At 49.5% G+C, this 20848-nt stretch overlaps 1 protein-coding gene across 2 annotated transcripts; it reads right to left on the bottom strand.

Moving 5' to 3' along the window:
* Nucleotides 1-517: 517 nt before the first annotated feature.
* Nucleotides 518-14746, bottom strand: ZNF777 (zinc finger protein 777). 2 transcript variants are annotated; one of them, XM_075124682.1, is made up of 6 exons: nucleotides 14350-14746; nucleotides 11671-12063; nucleotides 7783-7909; nucleotides 6524-6640; nucleotides 4898-5149; nucleotides 518-1879 (listed from the first exon to the last, which is right to left on the bottom strand). In XM_075124682.1, the coding sequence occupies exons 1-6, from the start codon at nucleotides 14371-14373 to the stop codon at nucleotides 780-782; spliced, it is 2013 nt and encodes a 670-aa protein (XP_074980783.1). In that variant the 5' UTR covers nucleotides 14374-14746; the 3' UTR covers nucleotides 518-779. The 2 variants fall into 2 exon arrangements, with proteins under 2 accessions (XP_074980783.1, XP_074980782.1); XM_075124681.1 differs by having other exon boundaries at nucleotides 4898-5152; nucleotides 14350-14745.
* Nucleotides 14747-20848: the final 6102 nt, after the last annotated feature.

The raw sequence follows: 20848 nt of genomic DNA, 5'->3' as shown, positions 1-20848 counted from the left end.
CCAACACATTTGGGAACATCATGTGTCGGCAGGGAGACAGACGGGATAACTGAGTAGATTTTTTTCATCACAAGAGCAGGGGTCTTTACATCAGTCAGCTAGACAAATTTCCACTTTACACTGTCTATCTTCCCAGAACGATAAAGAGGTAGCTGGCTGGCTGGCTTCCAGGTGGCATGACCATTTTAATGTGACTGGGATTCCACGGTATTGTATAATTAATCATTGTTAGGGCAAGCCATCCTTTATCATTTTATATTTAAATAATCCATATAAAATTCCTTTTGTAATTTCTGTGTGGATATACTAATCATCGCGACTGGGATTGGAGCATGTACTATTCCTGCGCACTGTTAAAGAGATGCCACGTTCCACCCTGGGGCAGCTGCATCTCGGCAGCAGGTGACACAATCCCTGTATAAGGCATGTAAACCACTTTGGGATTTTCCAGATTAAAAGGTACGATGTACAGTGTAAAATTATATATTTTAAAAAACTGAAATCTTAAATTTGCGTATCAAATAAAAGTTACTTCACATTTATTATCAAAAGGAACAGATTTAAAAAGCAGTTAGTCCTACTTCAGCAAAATATCCTGTACATTATGATGAATATTTACCCTAAATTAGCTTTTTCTGTTCTTTTTAATTTTGCTGCATGTTATTTGCTTCATTTGTTTTACATCAACTTATCAGTCCCTACACACTCTTGCACCACTGCCTCCTTTCACACAGACTCCGGACTCAAACGCCCAGCTTGGAGGCAGCTCCCATTGGCTCCTACTCCCCTGTGTGCGTCCTCAAGTGGTACTTAAGGGACTGTTTGTATCGGAAGCACTTCGTGCACTCAGTGCAGGGGTAGGGCCTCTCGCCGGTGTGAGCCCGCTGGTGCTCCAGCAGGTGATGCTTCTGAGTGAAGTTCTTGCCGCACTCAGTGCAGTGGTAGGGGCGCTCCCCAGTGTGGATGCGTTGGTGCTCCAGAAGGTGGTGCTTGCGGATAAAGCCCTTGCCGCATTCAGTGCAGGCATGCGGCCGCTCCCGCGTGTGGATACGGTAGTGGTTGGTAAGCTTGGACTTCTCACTGAAGGTTTTCTCGCACTGGGTGCATTTATACGGCCGCTCCCCCGTGTGAGTCCTCTGGTGCCTGAGGAGATGGGAGGGACGACTAAAGTTTTTCCCACACTGAGGGCATATGAAGGACATCTCGCTCTTCCCCGTGTGGACCCTCTGGTGCATTATCAGGCTGATCTGCAGCCGGAAGCTCTTCCTGCACTCACTGCATGTGTACGGCCGCTCCCCCACGTGCGTGATCTGGTGTTTGCTGAGGCTCGACTTGTGGCTGAAGCTGCTCTCACACTCAGTGCATTTATAGGGTTTCCCTGCCGGCGGCGTTCTCGGCTCTGGCTTGAGGCTGTGCTTGTCTCTGAAGTTCTCCACACGTCGGGCCGGGCCGACTCCCCGTCGTGTGTGGCTACGCTGGTGCAGGAGAAACTGCTGCTTGATCCTGAAGCTTAAGTCGCACTCGTTACATTCATAGGGCCCCTCTTTGAGATGGTTCCTCTGGTGGATTATAAAGTTGATCTTCAGCATGAAGCTTTTCCCACACTCAGGACAGATATACGGTCTTTCCCTGGTGCGGTTTCTCTGGTGGACGATGACTGTCTTCGTTTCACTGGAGTCTCTTTCACAGGGAGTAGATTGCCCCGGCCTGTTTCCGATTGGGTTTCTCTGTTGCATTTTGGAACTGCACTGAGCTTCACAGGTTGCCCCCTGCTCATGATTCTGGAAAATCTGCTGCTCTGCCCTGCCTGAGAACATGGTATATGGCTCCAGGGTGTCAGGATCATCCTCTTCCTCAGTTTTGATCACAATCCCGTCATCTGGGAAAATTCAAGAGAGAACCAAGACATCATTAATTTCATCTGCTTAGGATAAAGGAAGCCTCTTATGATTAAGACATTCTTGATACACAACGGAAACTGCCTGAAGAGTTTTTAGGAGCAAGTGACATGCTGGGTCAGACCAAAGGTCCATAGAATCATAGAATATCAGGGTTGGAAGGGACCTCCGGAGGTCATCTAGTCCAACCCCCTGCTCAAAGCAGGGCCAATCCCCAACTAAATCATCTAGCCCAGAATCCTGTCTTCCAACAGTGGCCAATGCCAGGTGCCCCAGAGGGAATGAACAGAACGGATAATCATCAAGTGATCCATCCCTTGTTGGTCATTCCCAGCTTCTGGCAAACAGAGGCTAGGGACACCATCCATGCCCATCCTGTCTAATAGCCATTGATTGACCTATCCTCCATGAACTTATCTAGTTCCCCACTTGGGTATGAGGAGGTATATTTGTTTAAATGGGAAAACAAATTTACTGTATATACTCGATCATAAGACGGTTCGTTTATAAACCGACAACCCCAGGATGGATAAGTAAAAATGGTAAGAACTGTATGACCCTTTCATAAGCCGACCCTACATTTCAGGGGTTGGCAAACTTTGGCTCCTGGCCCATCAGGGTAAACCGCTGGCGGGTCGGGATGTTTTGTTTAAGCTGGAGCGTTCGCAGGCACGGAGCCCCTCAGCTCTCAATGGCGCCACTTCCCGCAGCTCCCATTGGCTGGGAACGGCAAACCGCGGCCAAAGGGAACTGAGGGGCTCCATGCCTGCAGATGCTCCAGGTAAATAAAACGACAATGTATTAGATAGTCAATTTAATGATTTCATAGAGTTTAAAATCATCAAATTTTGCTGAAAACCCGTTTATAAGCCGACCCCCCCTCTTTGATGCGTCACTTTTTTACCAAAAATATTTGGCTTACGAACGAGTATATATGGTAATCTATTCAGCAATCCCCTCACCCACTTCGCCCTGAAACAAATGTGGCCTGGCATACAGTTTAGGGACACCATTTTGTGGTATCCCCTTGTTAATAAAATATTGGCTGAGTATAGATCATTCTCAGCAAGATCAGAAGCATCCTCAATGACACTGTGCAGACCCCAACCTGAGAAGAGTGCTTGTTTGCCAGCCTTAAGTCCTGCAGCAGGAGTCTGGCTCGGTCTTGCCATTTGTATATAAACAAAGCTATTATTAGCTTTTACACTTTAGAGAGTCAGGGTTTGTCAGTGAGACACGGCTCAGTTCCTACAGGACAGCTCTACACCACCACAGCAGCAAATTGTCATCACGTGCATCAAGGATCACCTAGGATGGAGCTAAACATATCTATGAAATAAGCTAACTAAAAGTAGGGTCAAAAATTGTTCCAATTCACTTTGTGTCGGTAGGGGATAGGTAAGAAAACAGAGGAATGCACATATAACCCAGATAAATAGTTCGCTGCCAGCTACTGAGAGAAACAAGAAAAGGTTTCTTAACGAAAAAAAAAAGGGTGTGTGTGTGTGGAGAGGGTTGTTTACTGATCTTCACAAAAGCCAGAGAGATCTTGGCAACACAAAATACCATAAAGCAGCACATAATACTGAGCTACAAGGCACGTGGGGGCACTTTCATCCAAGTTTTACTTTGGATGGTAAAGTCCTGGATGAGATAGAGCACTCCAGTAACGTCAATTTGGCTAAAACAATTTGATCCATTTTAGGTTTGTTTTAGGATTCTCCCTCTGCATTCCCCACTTGTAGGAAAAGGATGTGTTAGGCAAAACGGGATGAAATCACTCTGACCACATAGAACTATGACGAAGCTGGCTTTTCCTTTTTGGCCACATTAGCAAGACAGACTTAGCAGAATAGAAAATATTTGCACTAATCACAGGACCCAGTTAATCATCACTCTGGGTCTCCCTAGAAAACTTGGCATGGTGATCAGGCCCCTCTGCGTAAGTATGAGGTAGCCTCTGCTTTCCACTGGACGTGGTATTTGATTAGTTCCCAGTCACGCTACATGGCACAGAACATCCAAGGTATACATATAGGTCCGGTAGATAGTCCGGGTGTCTGCTCTCCCCTAGCAGAGCTCACCAATAACTTTATACCCAATTCCTTGCCTTCTAGGAATAAGACCTTTGACAGGTTACAAGATTTAACTCTAGTTCCTACATAACAGTCATCCGAACACACTTCCAATTCTACCTTAATCCTATTTTAGCTCATAGTATTTATACAGCAGTTTTCTTCTACCCAGAGGGAGCTGCTAGGATGTGGTAAATCCTCAGGAAAAGCATTGTTTGGGGATAGCCGAGTTTATCTCTGAAGCACTTAGTTTCTTCAGTGTTTTGATCCAGTTTCTGAGCAGAGTAGCTGGTGATGGAGACGCGCATATGGTTGGCTAATGCTTTCCTCCATTCCATGTAGTGAGTATCTGTAGTGTGGGCTCACTGGCATTTTACAAGATTTTGCACTATAATAGAGTTCCTCTCATACTCAATGCATTGGCAAGGTGTCTCACTCTCGAGTCTCTGATGTCTAATAGGACACAAAATGTGGCTGAAGCCTTCACCCTACCAGGAACATGCTAGTCACCTGCTACAGCCTAATGAATGAAGTCTCTGCTGTGCAGTAGGACTGGTCTTCAGAGAGACGTTTCTGACATTTACTATATGTGTCTGGTGTGTCTTACTCTGGAGTCCCCTGACTTCATGTGTGACTTCCGCTGCTCTCATGGTCACTACTTCCACAGGTTTTCCTCCTGCATGGGTTTCTGGTGGGATTTAAGACTGTTCTTTTGCTTAAAAGGTTCTCTCCTCCCCCCAGGCAGACTCTGGGCTTCCCTCCCATATGGATTCTCTGCTGCACTGTACGTCACTGCTGTACCCTGGAGCTTTTCCTCACTCTGTACATTCATACCGTCCTGCTTTTGCTCTGCTCCTCTGATGTAATACAAGGCTTCTCCTTGGCCTAAAGCTTTTCTCACATTCAGCACATATAGCCTCTCACCTGTGCAGTTACCCTGCTGAACAATGACTCTTCTGATTTCACTGAAGTCTGTTTTATATTCGGTGGACTCGTCCAGACAGTTCCCTGAGGGGTTTCTCGGAGGTGTTACTGAGCCATACGGACTACCATGGGTTGCTTCCTGGTCTGGATTCGGGAAACTTCCTTCTGATCGTTCCAACATTCTGTGCAGCTCCAGGTTTTCAGGGCAGTCCTCAGGATGAATCTCCTCTGTTTTGATCACAACCCTTATACCTGCTGCAATAAAGAGAGAACCCAGATGAGATTTGTCCCACTGAGTTGGGATATAAGAAACCCTTAGCAATAACCCTTTTCTGATTCACAGTGCAGTCACATCACGGAAAGAGCTGTGGCATGGCAGACACCACAGTTTTAGGGCTGATTTGCCATTTTTGCGTTTTCCTGCAGAAGGTGATTTGCCCTGACCTCAAACCACTGCTGCAGAAGTCTTTAGTAGTGCCTCAGTCATCTCAAACATTCCCGGGGTTAATGATCTTCCTAAATCCCAAGGCTGCAAGCTTCAGGGGGTCCAGAATCCGGTAGCCAGTATAAACTCTTTCTCCCAAGACCATCTCACCCCAGCCCTCCATCACCTTTCTATGCAGCTCTATATCCAGCCTCTTGGCCACGCAGTGAGCTCATTCCACCTTCGCTCTCTGATCCTCCAGTTGCTCATTCTGGTTGCCCTAATCCTCACCTCTCCTAACGGGATAAGGTGCAGAGACACCACCTGGTCCCCAGTGAACAGGGTGTTCACTCCATCTTAGCTTCCCCTCAGTCTGGAAAGGTGCACTCAGAGAGGCGTGCTAGGAAGGATCGGTTAATGGATAGGACCCTGGACTGGGACTCAGGATACTTGGGGTCAACGTCTCCGTCAGCCAGACTGCCTGTGTTAACCTGGACAAGTCACTTAATCTATCCTGTGCCTCAGACTCTTGATCTATAAAACATGGACTAGCACACCTTACCTCAAAGGGATACTCTGAAGACAAATCCATCAGTGACTGTGAGGTGCTTAGATGCTACAGTGAGGAGAGGCAGATAGATAGAAAGAAGGGCTATAAGAGCGGCTGCTTGGGAGGCAGGGGAGAAGGGGGGGCCTTTGGAAAGATTGGGCTGAACCCCCAGCATTTCCATTTCCCTGCTTATATTAGCTGATTCTCTTTCCTTGTTATAAGCACTAACCCTGCAAGGAAGATACCTTGCTGACTGCAGCTGTACTGGTTTCCCTGCTGAGTCATTCCACCACTTACAGTGCCCTGTTCCCAGGACTCTCCACAGCCTGGAGGGTCACTGTTTTGCAGGCTGACCTATATCTGGATACTGAGTAATTACATGTCCAAACCTTGCTCCCTTGAACCTAAGATTGTCTTTAACCCCAACTGTGCTTTCCCTCTCCCCTTACTGTCTCTGTGTTCTTCCCTCACTGTAGCAACCCAGCCAGGGAACACTCCTGCCTTTTTTCTCTCTCTCTACTCCATCTATGGCAGAACCCTGCATTCTGCCCAGAATCAGTGCCCCCAGATGTGCATTGCACCATATCATTATTTTACTTTCAGATGCTACAATTAATACATTTACTCAGTATTGCGTTAATCTGCTACTCACCTGCACTGGGGTCAGTAAGGATTTCTCTCTCCTCATCTGAGTCCTGCTGCCCTCTGACCCGTGACTCTACTCCTTGTTCGATATGTGACAAAACACCAGGTTTGGAAATTGCAGAGTCTATTCAGTGAGAAAGAGATTATTGTGCCATAAGCTTTAACAACATTTCCCCTTACCTTTCCTACATAAGACCTGAAATAACATTTAACTCAGACTCTGAAATCAGCTGGACAGTGTCTCTTTAGGGCACTTGTTCTTTATCATAATGATCTGAAAAGCATCTGCGTACAGGAACCGTTCCTCGCCATTTTTCATAAAAGTCACTTCTCCCCCAGCACCATAATCCAGAAGCGATGACCAGCCACCACCCTTTAGCAAAGGAGATTTTGGGGGGGGGACATTTCAGAGGAGTTCAGCAGTGGCCCAACTTAAATGGGAACAGCACTAGGTTAGTGCTGAACGTCAGTCTCTAATTATTAATGCACGTGTCTATACGTCCACAGCAGGTTTTATATACAAAGCACCATTTTAAAGTGAACTCCGCATTCCTTAAAGGCACTGGATTAAGAGTTTTGGAGACCCGTGTCCCGTGTTTATCCAGAAAATAGGGGCAGCATAAGCAAACAATGCAGGCTTTTCCCTTGCTGCTCTGCCAGCATGTCTCAGCCCTGACGTGAGGATCGCCTAACAGTGTTTATAAGAAAGACTAAGATTTTGTTATGGATATTTTCGGTAAAAGTCACAGACAGGTCATGGGCAATAAAGAAAAATTCACAGAAGCCTGTGACTTTTACTAAAAATATCCATGACAAAATGGGAAGCTCAGCTGCAGGGTCCCCACACTGTCGGGCAATGGTTAGGCAGCTGTGGGGTCCTATTCGGCGCTCCAGGGGGTGCTCGGAGCTCCGGGGGCCCCCCTCGCCACCCACTCAGAGCTCCAGGGGTTAGGGCCACTCGGTGCTCCGCACACACACACCCCTTCCCCCCCCGGAGCTAAAGTCACGGAGGTCGTTGGAAGTCACGGATTCTGTAACTACCATGATCTCCATGAAAAAAATCATAGCCTTATTTATAAGGGATGAACACACACATGTCCAGTCACTACCAAAAGCTAGAAAACAATGGAAGGAGGAGTATTTTTAAGTCTATTTTTAAAACAGAGCTGACCTTCAATCATAAAGGCACTGAGGATGCTATGTGCTGACCCACCAGCCTGTAAAATCTCTGAAGTTCGTTTATAACAGGTGAAAACTGATCTTTACCTAAGGAGACCAAAGATTCATAATTGCCCTTCATCACATTCTTGTACAGTTCCTTCTGCCATTCATCTAGTTTCTCCCACTCCTTCTCATTGAAATAGACTGAGACGTCATCAAATGTCACAGGCACCTGGAATCACAAATGTTACACACTTAGCACCTTCTGTAACACTTATATCTTGGCATCTGATTCCTTAACTTCAGTGAAAGGGGAATAAATCCTCTCTCCATCCCACTCAGATGTCAAAGCTAATTCAGTGAGGTGAAGAATCCACAACACAAATCTATTCTCATGTGTATCTGGAAACAATTCTCAGATTCCTATTTCCACAATATAATGTATCTCAATTGAAACCCTGGCTCTGAACACTGTCGGCTTCAAATCCAAATCAGAATTTATCCAAACCCCAAAGATCTGATTCTGATCTCACATCAATATAAACCGGGACCAAGGCCACTGAAATTACTCAAGTTATAATGTGCGTCAAATTATTAAATGAGATCAGAATCAGGCATCATGGTTGATCCTCATTTCTGTGAAGGAGATGACCTCAAACCCCCATGTTTAATTGCTCCAGAACTCTGGAGAAATTCTGTTCCAGACCTGAGGTTCACAGTTTTGGACTGTCACTAGTTATTATATAAATCTGATTCAGAAATGTTTACAGTTTTCAGATACACACAAAGGCAGCTCTTTTCTGCAGAGCTAGGCAAATATTTCATAATAATTCATTCATATGGTGAATTCCACCTGATAAAATCATCAAACAGATTGCAGTTTTTGCGGTTATTTGCCAACTAATTATTTCTGCAAATAATTCCAAGCTGTAGCTAATTTGCAAGGACTTTGTTATGAGTATTTGAACAGAGCAGTTTGGATTGGACACACAGCCCTTTGTTTCAGTTCCGATTGGATGACTATGATTCAGAATGAAGTTTGCAGTCAAGTACTGACACTTATAAATTTGATAGTCTTTGTGAATATGCAACAACGTTTATTTTAAAAAAATACCATTTTCAATGACATTTCCACCAGTAAACATACTTGCTAAAATATCTGTGAAGTACAAAAGCTGTCAATGCAAATATGAATGAACATTAAAGGAACTTTTATTTTTCTTTGGTTGCACTGTTCACCTAGTACCAATTTTTAAGTACATCAAGCCTGTCCCCTTTCTCCTGAGTCCCAGCTATGCCCTTTTGCCTGGCACCAGAGAACACCTACCTGTTGCTTCCTGCCACCCTTTCCTAGCCTCAGACACCCCTTACCTGCTCTCTTCTGTTGCTTGGTTGCCTCACTAATAGCAACTTGTAATATCAGGGAATCAGTCTGGCATGGATCAGCGTTCACGTCACACTGCCCATCAGTACCCGGCCTTGGCCGTGGAAGCTAATGATCCAGCCAGTGGACCAAATACAATGATGAATCCTGGTCATGTGCCACCTGAGGCACGTTGTGTATACACTAAGAAGAAGTCTGGCTACTGGAAGAAGACTGCCAGCTATGAACCATTACCCCCAAATCCTAATTAACTGGATCTGAGAAATCCCTACTTTAAAAAAATCCCTACAACAAAAAAATATTTAGTACATCAGAAGCAGGAAGCTGGCTAAACAATCAGTGGGATCACTGGACAATCAAGGTGTTAACGGAGCAGTCAAAGATAAGGCCATTGCAGAGAAACTAAACAAATTATTTATATCAGTCTTCAGTGCACAGGATGTGAGAGAGATTCCCACACCTGAGCCATTCTTTTTAAATGACAAATCTGAGGAAGCTTAGGGAACAAATTGATAAATTAAACAGTAATAAGTCATCAGGACCCGATGCTACTCACCCAAGAGTTCTGAAGGAACTCAAATGTGAAATTGCAGAACTACTAACTGTGGTATGTAACCTATCACTTAAATCAGCTTCTGCACCAGATGACTGGACAATAGCTAATGTGACACCAATTTTCAAAAAAGGCTCCAGAGGTGATCCCAGCAATTACAGGCCAGCAAACCTAACTTCAGTACCAGGCAAATTGATTGAAACTATAGTACAGAACAGAATTATCAAACATAGATGAACATGTTTTGTTTTGGAAGAGTCAACACAGCTTTTGAAAAGGGAAATCATGCCTCACCAATCTATCAGAATTCTTTGAGGGAGTCAAACAAACAAGTGGACGAGATCCACTGGATACAATATACTTTCAGAAAGCCTTTGACAAGGTCCCTCAACAAAGAATCTTAAGTAAAGCAAGCAGTCATGGGATAAGAGGGACAGTCCTCTCATGGATCAGTAACTGGTTTAAAAAGACAGGAGACAAAGAGTAGGAATAAATGGTCAATTTTCAGAATGGAGAGCGGTCAATAGTGGTGTCCCCCAGGGGCCTGTACTGGGACCAGTGCTGATCTACACATTCATAAATGATCTGGGAAAAGGGGTGAACAGTGAGATAGCCCAACTGGCAGATGATACAAAATTACTCAAGATAGTAAAGCAGACTGCAAAGTAATGAGCATTGGAAAACATAATCCCACCTATACATACAAAATGATGGGGGTCTAGATTAGCTGTGACCACTCAAGAAATATATCCTGGAGTCAGTGGACAGGTCTCTGGAAACATCCATTCAATGTACAGCGGCAGTCAAAAAAGCTAACAGAATGTTGGGAATCATTAGGAAGAGATACATAAGACAAAAACACGGAGGAGTTTGGTGGCACCTTAAAGACTAACAGATTTATTTGGGCATAAGCTTTCGTGTGTAAAAAACCCACTTCTTCAGATGCCTCACCTGAAGAAGTGGGTTTTTTACCCATGAAAGCTTATGCCCAAATAAATCTGTTAGTCTTTAAGGTGCCACCTGACTCCCCATTGTTTTTGTGGATACAGACTAACACGGCTACCCTCTGATAGATAAGACAGAAAATATCCTAATGCCTCTATATAAATCCAAGGTGTACACACATCTTGAATACTCCATGCACTTCTGGTCACCCCATCTCAAAAAAAAATATATTGGAATTGGAAAAGGCACAGAAAAGGGCAACAAAAATGACTGGGGTATAGAACAGCTTCCATATGAGGGGAGATTTCTTAGACCTTGGAAAAGAGATGACTAAGAGGGGATATAATAGAGGTCTATAAAATCTTGACTGGTGTGGAAAAAATGAATAAGGAAATGTTATTTACTCCTTCCCATAATACAAGAACTAGGGGTCACTCAATGAAATTAATAGGCAGGACGTTTAAAACAAACAAAAGGAAGTACTTCTTCACACAACGTACAGTCAACCTGCAAAACTCTTTGCCAGGGGATGTCGTGAAGGTCAAGACTAGAACAAGATTCAAAAAAGAATTAGATAAATTCATGGAGGATAGGTCCATCAATGGCTATTCTGTTTGCCAGAAGCTGGGAGTGGATGACGGGATGGATCACTTGATTGCCCTGTTCTGTTCATTCCCTCTGAAGTTCCTGGCACTGGCCACAGTCAGAAGACAGGATACTGGGCTAGATGGACCACTGGTCTGACCCAGTTTGGCTGTTCTTATGTTAATATTTTTGTTCATAACAGGGACATTCTCCTCTGATCCACTTCCCACAAACAGCTCCAGAGAGGGAAAAGAGGCATGAAAATATTAAGGGGCAGTTTTATTTCTGAATTGCTTTGAGCTCCTAGTTCAATTAACTCTCACCAGGGCTCACTTCTTCCCAGCTCTCCTGCACGCCTGACTCAAGCCATAGTATATGCTCTACTGTTCTCTAGTCTGCAGAAGGCACTTGTAAATCGTGCCTCTAATTCTGCACCCAAACTGCAGGCTTGAGCTTGCATGCAAAGCTCTAGAGACTGGTTTGAACATTTAGTCTTCCCTGCCAGCACTAGCTGAGCTATTGTTACCTTGGGGACTTCTCCATTAGTGCCTGGGGGGAGCCTCAGGATCCAGAAGTTCCTGTTCTTCAGCAGGTTCTCCATGTTCTCCAGCCTCCTCTGCAGCAGCCCATACTCCTGGATCAGAGTTCCCAGCGCAGCACATTTACTCTCCAACTGGTTGCCAAGTTCCACTGCTGTTTTCTCACAGTCTATTAATTTCTTCTCAGCCATCCCAGTTCTCCCCTCCAGATCCAACAACCGTGTGGCATGAGAATCCACCTTCCTCTCTACGGCTTGAATTGCTGCCACAACAGTCAGGGAAATCTCTGCAGTCTGAGTTTCTCTTTCAGAAGTTCGTTCCGGGACAAGGGGAGGCAGTAAAGGAGATGGGCACTGTGTCACTGCATCCAGTTCTGGACCCTGTTTGCAAAGACAGACATTAGACATGGAGTCGTGGTCACATGGTTGGCTACAGAGCGAAACAGGGCAAGAGTCTCCTGCTCTTAGCAATACCTGCTACTGGATCTTAAGTCTTATGGGGACATTCCCATGGGTTTCAATAAGCAGTCAGTGCACATGTCCAGTTACAGCTCATATCTAAGGGACCCACAGACTTCAGTTAAAGGAAGAGTTATTTTTCAATCTTTTAATTGATTAGAAAAGGGGAAATGAACTTCACTCTCTTATATGTCTGTAGTCCCTTTCCCCGATGTGTGCCAGACTAGTAGTATTTAGATTGTTGAGAGTCACAGTATGGATTTGAAGCCATTAAGAAGCTCACTCCTATACCATCCTTAGGTTACATTCTCACTGGAATACACAAAATAAGGGATGTCTCTTGTCAGTTCTCAGGAGGAAAACCTGCAAGGGAGACCCTGGCTGCCGCTGGAAATGGTTTTGGCGATTTGGTTCTGTACTGATGTCTAAGCAAAGATTCATCAGAAATTCAAGAGGCACTGTGCTACTGAGGTGCCATCTTTCAAGGTATGTCTACACTGCACCCTCCCTATGGCAGTGCACAGAGTACATACAATACCTGCCCCCCAGCACAGGTAAAAACAGCAGTGCAGATGGTGAGGCACTGCTTAGGCGAGTAAAAACATGGCTGTACCCTACACAGCTCTCCACAAGCCCAAGCTGTGCCCTCCTTGTATATACCGCTATTATTTAGCAGTGTAGTGTCCCACTGTCTCCTTGCTGCTGGAGTGTTCCCCACCGCAAGGAAAGGCTCTGGAGGAGGGAAGACAGTGGGGAAAGGCTCCAGCAGATCTCTGCAGTGACGAAAGGCTCTGGCAGGGGGAAGACAGTGGGGAAAGGCTCTGGCAGCAGGGAACTGCCGGAGTTTTTCCCCGCTACAGTGAAAGATTCCAGCCGCAGAGAAAGGCTCTGGCAGGGAAGAGGCAAGAGGAAAGGTTCCAGCAGCTCCTCACTGCAGAAGCCTTTCCCCGCTGCTAAAGCCTTTCACTGCTGGGTGTAGCTACATACTGCAGGGTGGTTGCAGCCTACCTTTCACTGCACCGTGCAGCTACACACACCCTACAAGCCATGGCCAGTGGTGTGCAACGTAGACATACCTTCAGATGAGAGAGAAAAAAAGAGACCTGACTCTTTATAGTCATTTAACGTTCCTTAATACTTTCCGTAAGAGTCATGGTATGAATAAGAGAATTCTGGACTTTCCTCCTTTGTAGATTTCACCCACAGAATTAGTTTAATACAGTCATTTTTGATATCCTGTCCTCGACTTCGTGTACACGTTTTGCACATACTGGTAAAGAAGTTCCACCTAGAGGTCTCTCTGTTTAGGGATCTCCGTAGATATGTCTAGTTTTTATGAAAAGCTTTTGAACTCTGGGGGATTAAAGTAGCTATACAAAGAATAATAAAATCCAAGTAATTAAACTAGAGAAACAAAGCCGCCATTACTAACAAAACAGAGCCCCTAAGATCTGTTATAATGTGAAAAATAAGTCACAGAAATGGGGTTGTGGAGTTATGCTTCAAGTCAACAGACACTTTAGGATTTCAACCCTCCAGGCCAGACTATGAGAGAAACAAAAACAAAAAAAAAAAGCTCAACACCTAAAGTGTTGTGAAATAAAAGAGAATGTATTATTAACCATCATCACTAAGCATAAACATTTTCCCCTTAGAGAGAGGGACTCTCCAATAGTCACAAGGTCCCATAAAGCTCATTTCTGCCACCTCTGGAAGGCGGCTGCGATGCTACTGTGTGTGTGTGCGCAACACAATACCCTGAGTTATGGTTCAACAACAAACGGGTAGGAAGCGCTCTCCTCCAGCCCCGCAGCAGAAGCCCGACCCTGCGGTCCTAGCCAGGCGGGAGCGCTGGCTGCTGGCAGGGCGGGCCCGGCTGGGAGGTCGGTCCCCTGCAGCGGGGCGAGCAAAGCAAAGCAAAGCCCCGCTCCCTGCTCCCCGGACCAGCCGCAAAGGGCCCCGCAGGAGCGGAGCTGCCCCCCGTGTCCGGGAAACACCAGCTAGATCACGGTTGCTCCCGCCTCCCGCCCGGGGGATCAGGACCCTCCTCCCCCTTCAGCGTCCAGCCCGGGCCGTGCCCGGCCCAGGAGCCAGCGGGCAGCGCCGCGCTCCCCGCGGGGCCGGAGAAGCTCGCGAGGGCCCCCTGTCCAGGCTCCCCCCGCCAGGCGATTTCCCGCCCCGCTCGGGGGCCCCCCGCCAGGCCCTTACCTGGGCAGCGGCCCGCTCGGCCATGGCCCTTTGTTCCCGGCCCAGGCGCCGCCGGAGCTCGCCCCTCACCGCGGCCCGGGGGCGGACATGAGCGTTTCCCCGCCCGCCCGCCGGGGGCGGCGCTCGGGGCCCGCGGAGCTCTGCCGCCGGCGGGCCGGGCTGGGGGCGGCTGCTCCGCAGGGACCCGGGGGAGTCACGACGAGACTCGCCCGCCGCCCCGCTCAGGGGACGAGCCGCGCGGCTGGATCCCAACGGGGCCCGGCCCGGCCCGGCCGAGCCCGAGCTCCGCTGCCGCTGCGGGCTGGGCAGAGTCCCGGCGCCTCCTCGCCACGGGCCGGCCCCGCTGCCGGGCGGAGCAGAGCGAGCGCAGCCGGGAGCCGCGGCCTCGCTGGCAGGGTCCGCGAGCTGCGTGCGGGGCGGAGCGGGCCGGGCAGCGGGGCCGGCAGCGGCCCCTGGCGGCGGGTGGGGCGCACGGCCCCGGCCGGGCGGGGAATCGCCTCCCGGCGTCCGCCCAGCGCAGGGGCCCCCCGCGGGGCAGGCGGCGGCCGAGCCCCGCCCCTTCCCCCGCAGCCCGGCTGGGGGGGGTGTGGGGGGGTCGCTGCGAGCCCCGGCTCCCGGAGTCAGGGGATCGCGGGCGGAGCTCAGCCTCCATTCACAACGTGCTGCTTCGGCCAAGGGGCTGTGCCAGGCGCTGTCTCCCCCAGGGCGGCCACGAGCTGCCTCGGGGAGTCGGGAACCCGGCGGGACCTCCCTAGGGGGCTTCGGGGCTCACTCCGGGACTGTCTGATCCCTCCTACACCCCCCTCGCCCCCGACCCGGTACGGGCGGAGCAGCGATCGCTGCCCCGTTGCCCCGCGCTGACCCGCGGCAGGTGGGCTAGCAGCGGGTGGGACAGGGACACCCTCCCCCCCCCCCCCCACGCTGGGCTCCCCAGGCCCGGTCCCTCCGCACCCCCGGGCTCTGCAACTTGCGGGGGCCCACGGACCTGGCGGAGGCAGCGCAGGCCCGAGGCGGTGAGGAGGGGCCGATGGCGGGGCGCCCCGCTCTCTGCGGCCGCCATCGGCCTGACTCCGGTGGGCGCAGGGGGCGTCAGCGACCAGGTGCTGTCCCCCAGAGTAGCTCAGCAAACCCCCGTCGGGGCAAAATCGGCAACGGGCAGGGGAGAGGTCCTGGGAGTCACCCGTGCGTCTCCTCCGGGGCATCGCCTGTGCCCCCCCCCCGGCACACAGCGGGAGGGGCATCCCCACCCCCTTCGGCAGACGGGAGGGGGAGGCAGTTGGGGGGGGTCGCCCACGCTCCCCTCGGGCGGGGGGAAGGCAATTGCAGGAGGGGGGCTGCCTGCATCCCCCTCCATCATGGCAGCGGGGGAAGGCAGGCTGGGGGGGGGGGGTCACCTGCCTTCTCCTCCAGCATAGGCGGCGGTGGGAACCGCCCATGCCCTTCTCAGGCGGGGAGAGAGTCTGGGGATGGGCCGTGCCCCCCTCGGGCAGGGGAGAGAGACAGTCACGGGGGTGGCGAGTGCCCCCCTCGGGCAGGGGAGGGGGGAATCGGCCCGCCGCTGCCTTCCCCTCATGCGGGGGGGGGGTCTCGCGCTCCCCTCTGGCACAGCTGGCCTCCTCTCCTCCCCCCCTCCGATTGGCTTAGGCAGCCCTCCATCCCCCAGGGTTCACCCAATCACAAGGCTCCAACGCCCTTGGCCAGGTGAGCACCCTGCAGCCTTCCCCCACCCCCCACCATCTGCCCGGCAACAAGCCTGGCTCCCTTCTTCCTCGCACCCATTAACCCGGGTGAGGCTGGTAACCCTGAGGGCTGACCCGGAACAGGGGGCCCAGGGGCCTGCCCCTGCAGTAAGATCCGCCACCCCTGTCCTCACTTCTGGTTAACACCGCAGCCAGCTGAGCTGGGCCTGCCTTGGAAAGCCCCTTGCCCCCAGGGCCGGCGGGCTGTGTAGACCCTTGACTCTTTCGCTTGGCTGAGACGGAGGATCCCCAGCCCCGTGGAAGGGCCGTGGAGCTTGAAAGGACATAAGAAGGGCCATATTGGGTCACACCAAAGGTCCATCCGGCCCGGTATCCCGTCTTCTGACAGTGGCTAGTTTCTTTTCCCACCAGAGAAAAGATAAGACCTCACCCACCTTCGCGTAGTAGTTCGGGCAGCACCCCTGGAAGCCCCAAGAGAGACTGGGACCTGGGCGCGGTACAGTCACCGTGTGAGAGATGGTCTCTGTCCCCAGGGCTTCACAATCCAAGACAGGGAGAGGAAGAGGCACAGAAACCGGCCCAGGAGCACCCAGCAGCTCAGAAATACACCCCTCAGTTAGCTGCCCTACTCCCTAGTCCTGTCCTTTTAAGCAATACCCAATGTTGCTCAGCAACACTAGGTTTTTCCTATAGTGCCTCTCACTGTATTATGGGAGTGCCAAATGGGCAGTTTAGATCTGCAGAGCATTGTCCACTGCCCAGCCAAGCTAGGTCTCTGAGTACCGCCCAGAATGACTGGCTCTGGGCAGCTACACAGTACGTCAGAATCCATAACCCTTTAATCTATAACTTCACTTGGAGTCCCACAGTCATGACAAGCTCCCCCTAGAGATGACCGACAGTCAGTCTCATTGCCCATTCAGAAGCTCTGCAGCCACAGTCCTCATGCCAGGTTCCCACCACAGTTGGGAACTAAAAGAAACTAGCACTAGGTGGGGTCCTGAACCCAAAGTGGCATTCATCTCAGTGACAAGACTTAGACAGCAGGTCCCTCCAGTGGGATAGAACAAAACATCTGGGTCAGCAGCCTGAGTCCTCACTTCCCCTTTTCTGGGACAGGGCCTGCAGTTCCAGGATGGATTCTAGGATATCAGCAATATCCTCATCCCCAATGCATGAACTCCACTGGAATTCTGCTCGCCACAGTCTCCAGTCCTGGCCTCCAATTCAGCAAGATTTCAATCAATCAAATTAGAATTTCTGACGGAATGAACCCCATCTCTCCTCCATGTTGAGATGAATATAGGAAACGGCAGCAGTTCCCAGGGCGTTCCAGGACGCTCAATACAAAATCCAAGAATAGCCTTCCGGCCACACACAGCGTGGCAGGTGTCACAGGATTTACCTCTAGAGTGCCCCCTTTGGGGAGTGGGTAGGGGCATAGAATCATAGAATATCAGGGTTGGAAGGGACCTCAGGAGGTCATCCAGTCCAACCCCCTGCCCAAAGCAGGAACAATCCCCAATTAAATCATCCCAGCCAGGGCTTTGTCAAGCCTGACCTTAAAAACTTCTAAGGAAGGAGATTCTACCACCTCCCTAGGTAACGCATTCCAGTGTTTCACCACCCTCCTAGTGAAAAAGTTTTTCCTAATATCCAACCTAAAACTCCCCCACTGCAACTTGAGACCATTACTCCTTGTCCTGTCCTCTTCTACCACTGAGAATAGTCTAGAACCATCCTCTCTGGAACCACCTCTCAGGTAGTTGAAAGCAGCTATCAAATCCCCCCTCATTCTTCTCTTCTGCAGACTAAACATTCCCAGCTCCCTCAGCCTCTCCTCATAACTCATGTGTTCCAGACCCCTAATCATTTTTGTTGCCCTTCGCTGGACTCTCTCCAATTTATCCACATCCTTCTTGTAGTGTGGGGCCCAAAACTGGACACAGTACTCCAGATGAGGCCTCACCAATGTCGAATAGAGGGGAACGATCACGTCCCTCGATCTGCTCGCTATGCCCCTACTTATACATCCCAAAATGCCATTGGCCTTCTTGGCAACAAGGGCACACTGCTGACTCATATCCAGCTTCTCATCCACTGTCACCCCTAGGTCCTTTTCCGCAGAACTGCTGCCTAGCCATTCGGTCCCTAGTCTGTAGCGGTGCATTGGGTTCTTCCGTCCTAAGTGCAGGACCCTGCACTTATCCTTATTGAACCTCATCAGATTTCTTTTGGCCCAATCCTCCAATTTGTCTAGGCACCTCCCTTTGTTCCCACTGCCTTCCTTTGGGTGCTGCAGTTGCTACAGAGTTGATCAGAAGAGGAGCTGTGTGTTTCCAGATACAAGTATCAGGGGAGTAGTTCTGCCCTCCCCCTGCAGTAGTTCAACAAAAAGGGCAAAGTAGAACAGTCCTGCAACCCCAATGCAGTGTGGATCATAGAAGATTAGGCTTGGAAGAGACCTCAGGAGGTCATCTCGTCCAATCCCCTACTCAAAGCAGGACCAACACCAACTAAATCATCCCAGCCAGGGCTTTGTCACGCCAGGCCTTAAAAACCTCTACGGATGGAGATTCCACCACCTCCCTAGGTAACCCATTCCAGTGCTTCACCACCCTCCTAGTGAAATAGTGTTTCCTAATATCCAACCTAGACCTCCCCCACTGCAACTTGAGACCATTGCTCCTTGTTCTGTCATCTGCCACCACTGAGAACAGCCTAGCTCCATCCTCTTTGGAACCCCCTTTCAGGTAGTTGAAGGCTGCTATCAAATCCCCCCTCACTCTTCTCTTCTGCCGGCTAAATAAGCCCAACTCCCTCAGCCTCTCCTCATAAGTCATGTGCCCCAGCCCCCTAATAATTTTTGTTGCCCTCCACTGGACTCTCTCCAAGTTGTCCACATCCCTTCTGTAGTGGGGGGACCAAAACTGGATGCAATACTCCAGGTTGGCCTCATCAGTGCCAAATAGAGGGGAATAATCACTTCCCTCGATCTGCAGGCAATGCTCCTACTAATGCAGCCCAATATGCCATTGGTCTTCTTGGCAACAAGGGCACACTGCTGACTCATATCCAGCTTCTCGTCCACTGTAATCCCCAGGTCCTTTTCTGCAGAACTGCTGCTTAGCCCGTCGGTCCCCAGCCTGTAACAGTGCATGGGATTCTTCCATCATCAGTGCAGGACTCTGCACTTGTCCTTGTTGAACCTCATCAGATTTCTTTTGACCGAATCCTCTAATTTGTCTTGCAAGGCAAACAAGTCAGAGTCTCTGAGTCAAAGCTGGGTTTCTTTAACCCCTGGTCAGTCTGAGAGGCCCAGGCTGAGCATCCTCGGCTCTAAGAAACTAGAACAATTTATCCAGAGGACTTGGGCAGCAGAGGACCTTCAGCAGCCTTCCTAGTCAGCTGGTTCTGTGGATTCAGGGAGCTCCGGGCCCTGGCTCTCCTTCCCTCTGAGTGTCACCCTTACAGGGCTTGGTGTCTCTCTTTGAGGGAGCAGGTTTCACATATGTGCCAGTGTGGGAACTGATTGTGCCTACAGGTGCTTATTAACCCCTTCCTGACTGAGGTGGGCACTTGCTCCACCACATCAAGTGCTTCCCACACCAACCCCTCCTCCCACTCTGGGGGTTGTGCTAAACATGTATGGGATAGGTAGCACAGTGCAGTGGTACAGAAATGGCGGGGGGCAGCATGAATGTCCTGCACACAACGGCACAGCTAACACTGGTGAGTGATGTGGACACACTGAACTGTTGCATTGATTCTGGCAACACTTAGCTTCACCATTTCAGCTTGAAGCGATGCCTGTCTCTCCAAAGTGTGGACCTAAAGTGGTGCAGACTGTTGCACTGGTTCCATCAGAGACAAGCTAGCTTTGTTGGCACAGATGTTACACTCAGCAGGCATGGATCTAGACACAAAGCTTTGCACAGACATAGCAGGCTTAAACCACAGCAACCCGTAGTAAATAGCCCTGAAGGAAAGGAAAATCCTCTAGAGCAGGGGCTCTCAACCTTTCCAAACTACTGTATCTATGATACCCCTTTCAGGAGTCTGATATTTCTTGTGTACCCCAGGTTTTACCTCACCTAAAAACTACTTGCTTACAAAATCAGATATAAAAATGTCACAGCATTTATAAAATAAATAAATTGGAATATTATACTTACATTTCAGTGTATAGTATACAGAGCGGTATAAACAAGTCATTGTCTGTATGAAATTTTAGTTTGTACTGACTTCACTAGTGTTTTTTATGTAGCCTATTGTAAAACTATGCAAATCTCTAGATGAGTTGACATACCCCCTGGAAGACCTCTGCATCCCCCCAGCGGTATGCAGACCCCTGGTTGAGAACCACTGCTCTAGAGGGATCCAAGCTGGATTATTACAGCCCATGGTATGAGAACATACAGGTCTCTCTCACTCCATGGGTGAAACTGGGAATGTCTGTGCTGCAATTAGACACCCACTACTGGCTCGTGCCAGCTGACTCGGCTAAGGGGCTGTTTAATTGCTGTGTGTAGACATTCACCTCTCAGGGTCGTAGAGGCCAGACTCCAGCCCAAGCTTGAATGTCTACACCGCAATTAGCCTAAGCCAGCTGCCACGGGCATCTAACTGCTGTGTAGACATACCCTCAGTGGCTTCAACCTGGCAATAAAAGGAAGAAGCTGAATATCCGAACCTTCTTGAGCCAATTGATGCCTGGGAAACACCTGCTAAATACCAACTTTGGTGCAGCCCTGCCTGGCCAGGGTATTTCCTAAACCCACTCACAGGTTGCAGACCCA

Source organism: Caretta caretta, chromosome 2 (assembly GCF_965140235.1).
Source record: "Caretta caretta isolate rCarCar2 chromosome 2, rCarCar1.hap1, whole genome shotgun sequence".
NCBI lineage: Eukaryota > Metazoa > Chordata > Testudines > Cheloniidae > Caretta > Caretta caretta.
This window is presented reverse-complemented; position numbering and strand designations above follow the sequence as displayed.

Excerpts from the sequence above, each read along its gene's own strand:
- ZNF777 (XM_075124681.1), bottom strand. The coding sequence starts at position 14,373 with ATGGCCGAGCGGGCCGCTGCCCAG. Across the intron at positions 12,064-14,349 it reads CCGAGCGGGCCGCTGCCCAG|GGTCCAGAACTGGATGCAGT; the intron begins GTAAGGGCCTGG and ends CTTTGCAAACAG. Across the intron at positions 6,641-7,782 it reads TGAATCTTTGGTCTCCTTAG|ACTCTGCAATTTCCAAACCT; the intron begins GTAAAGATCAGT and ends CTCACTGAATAG.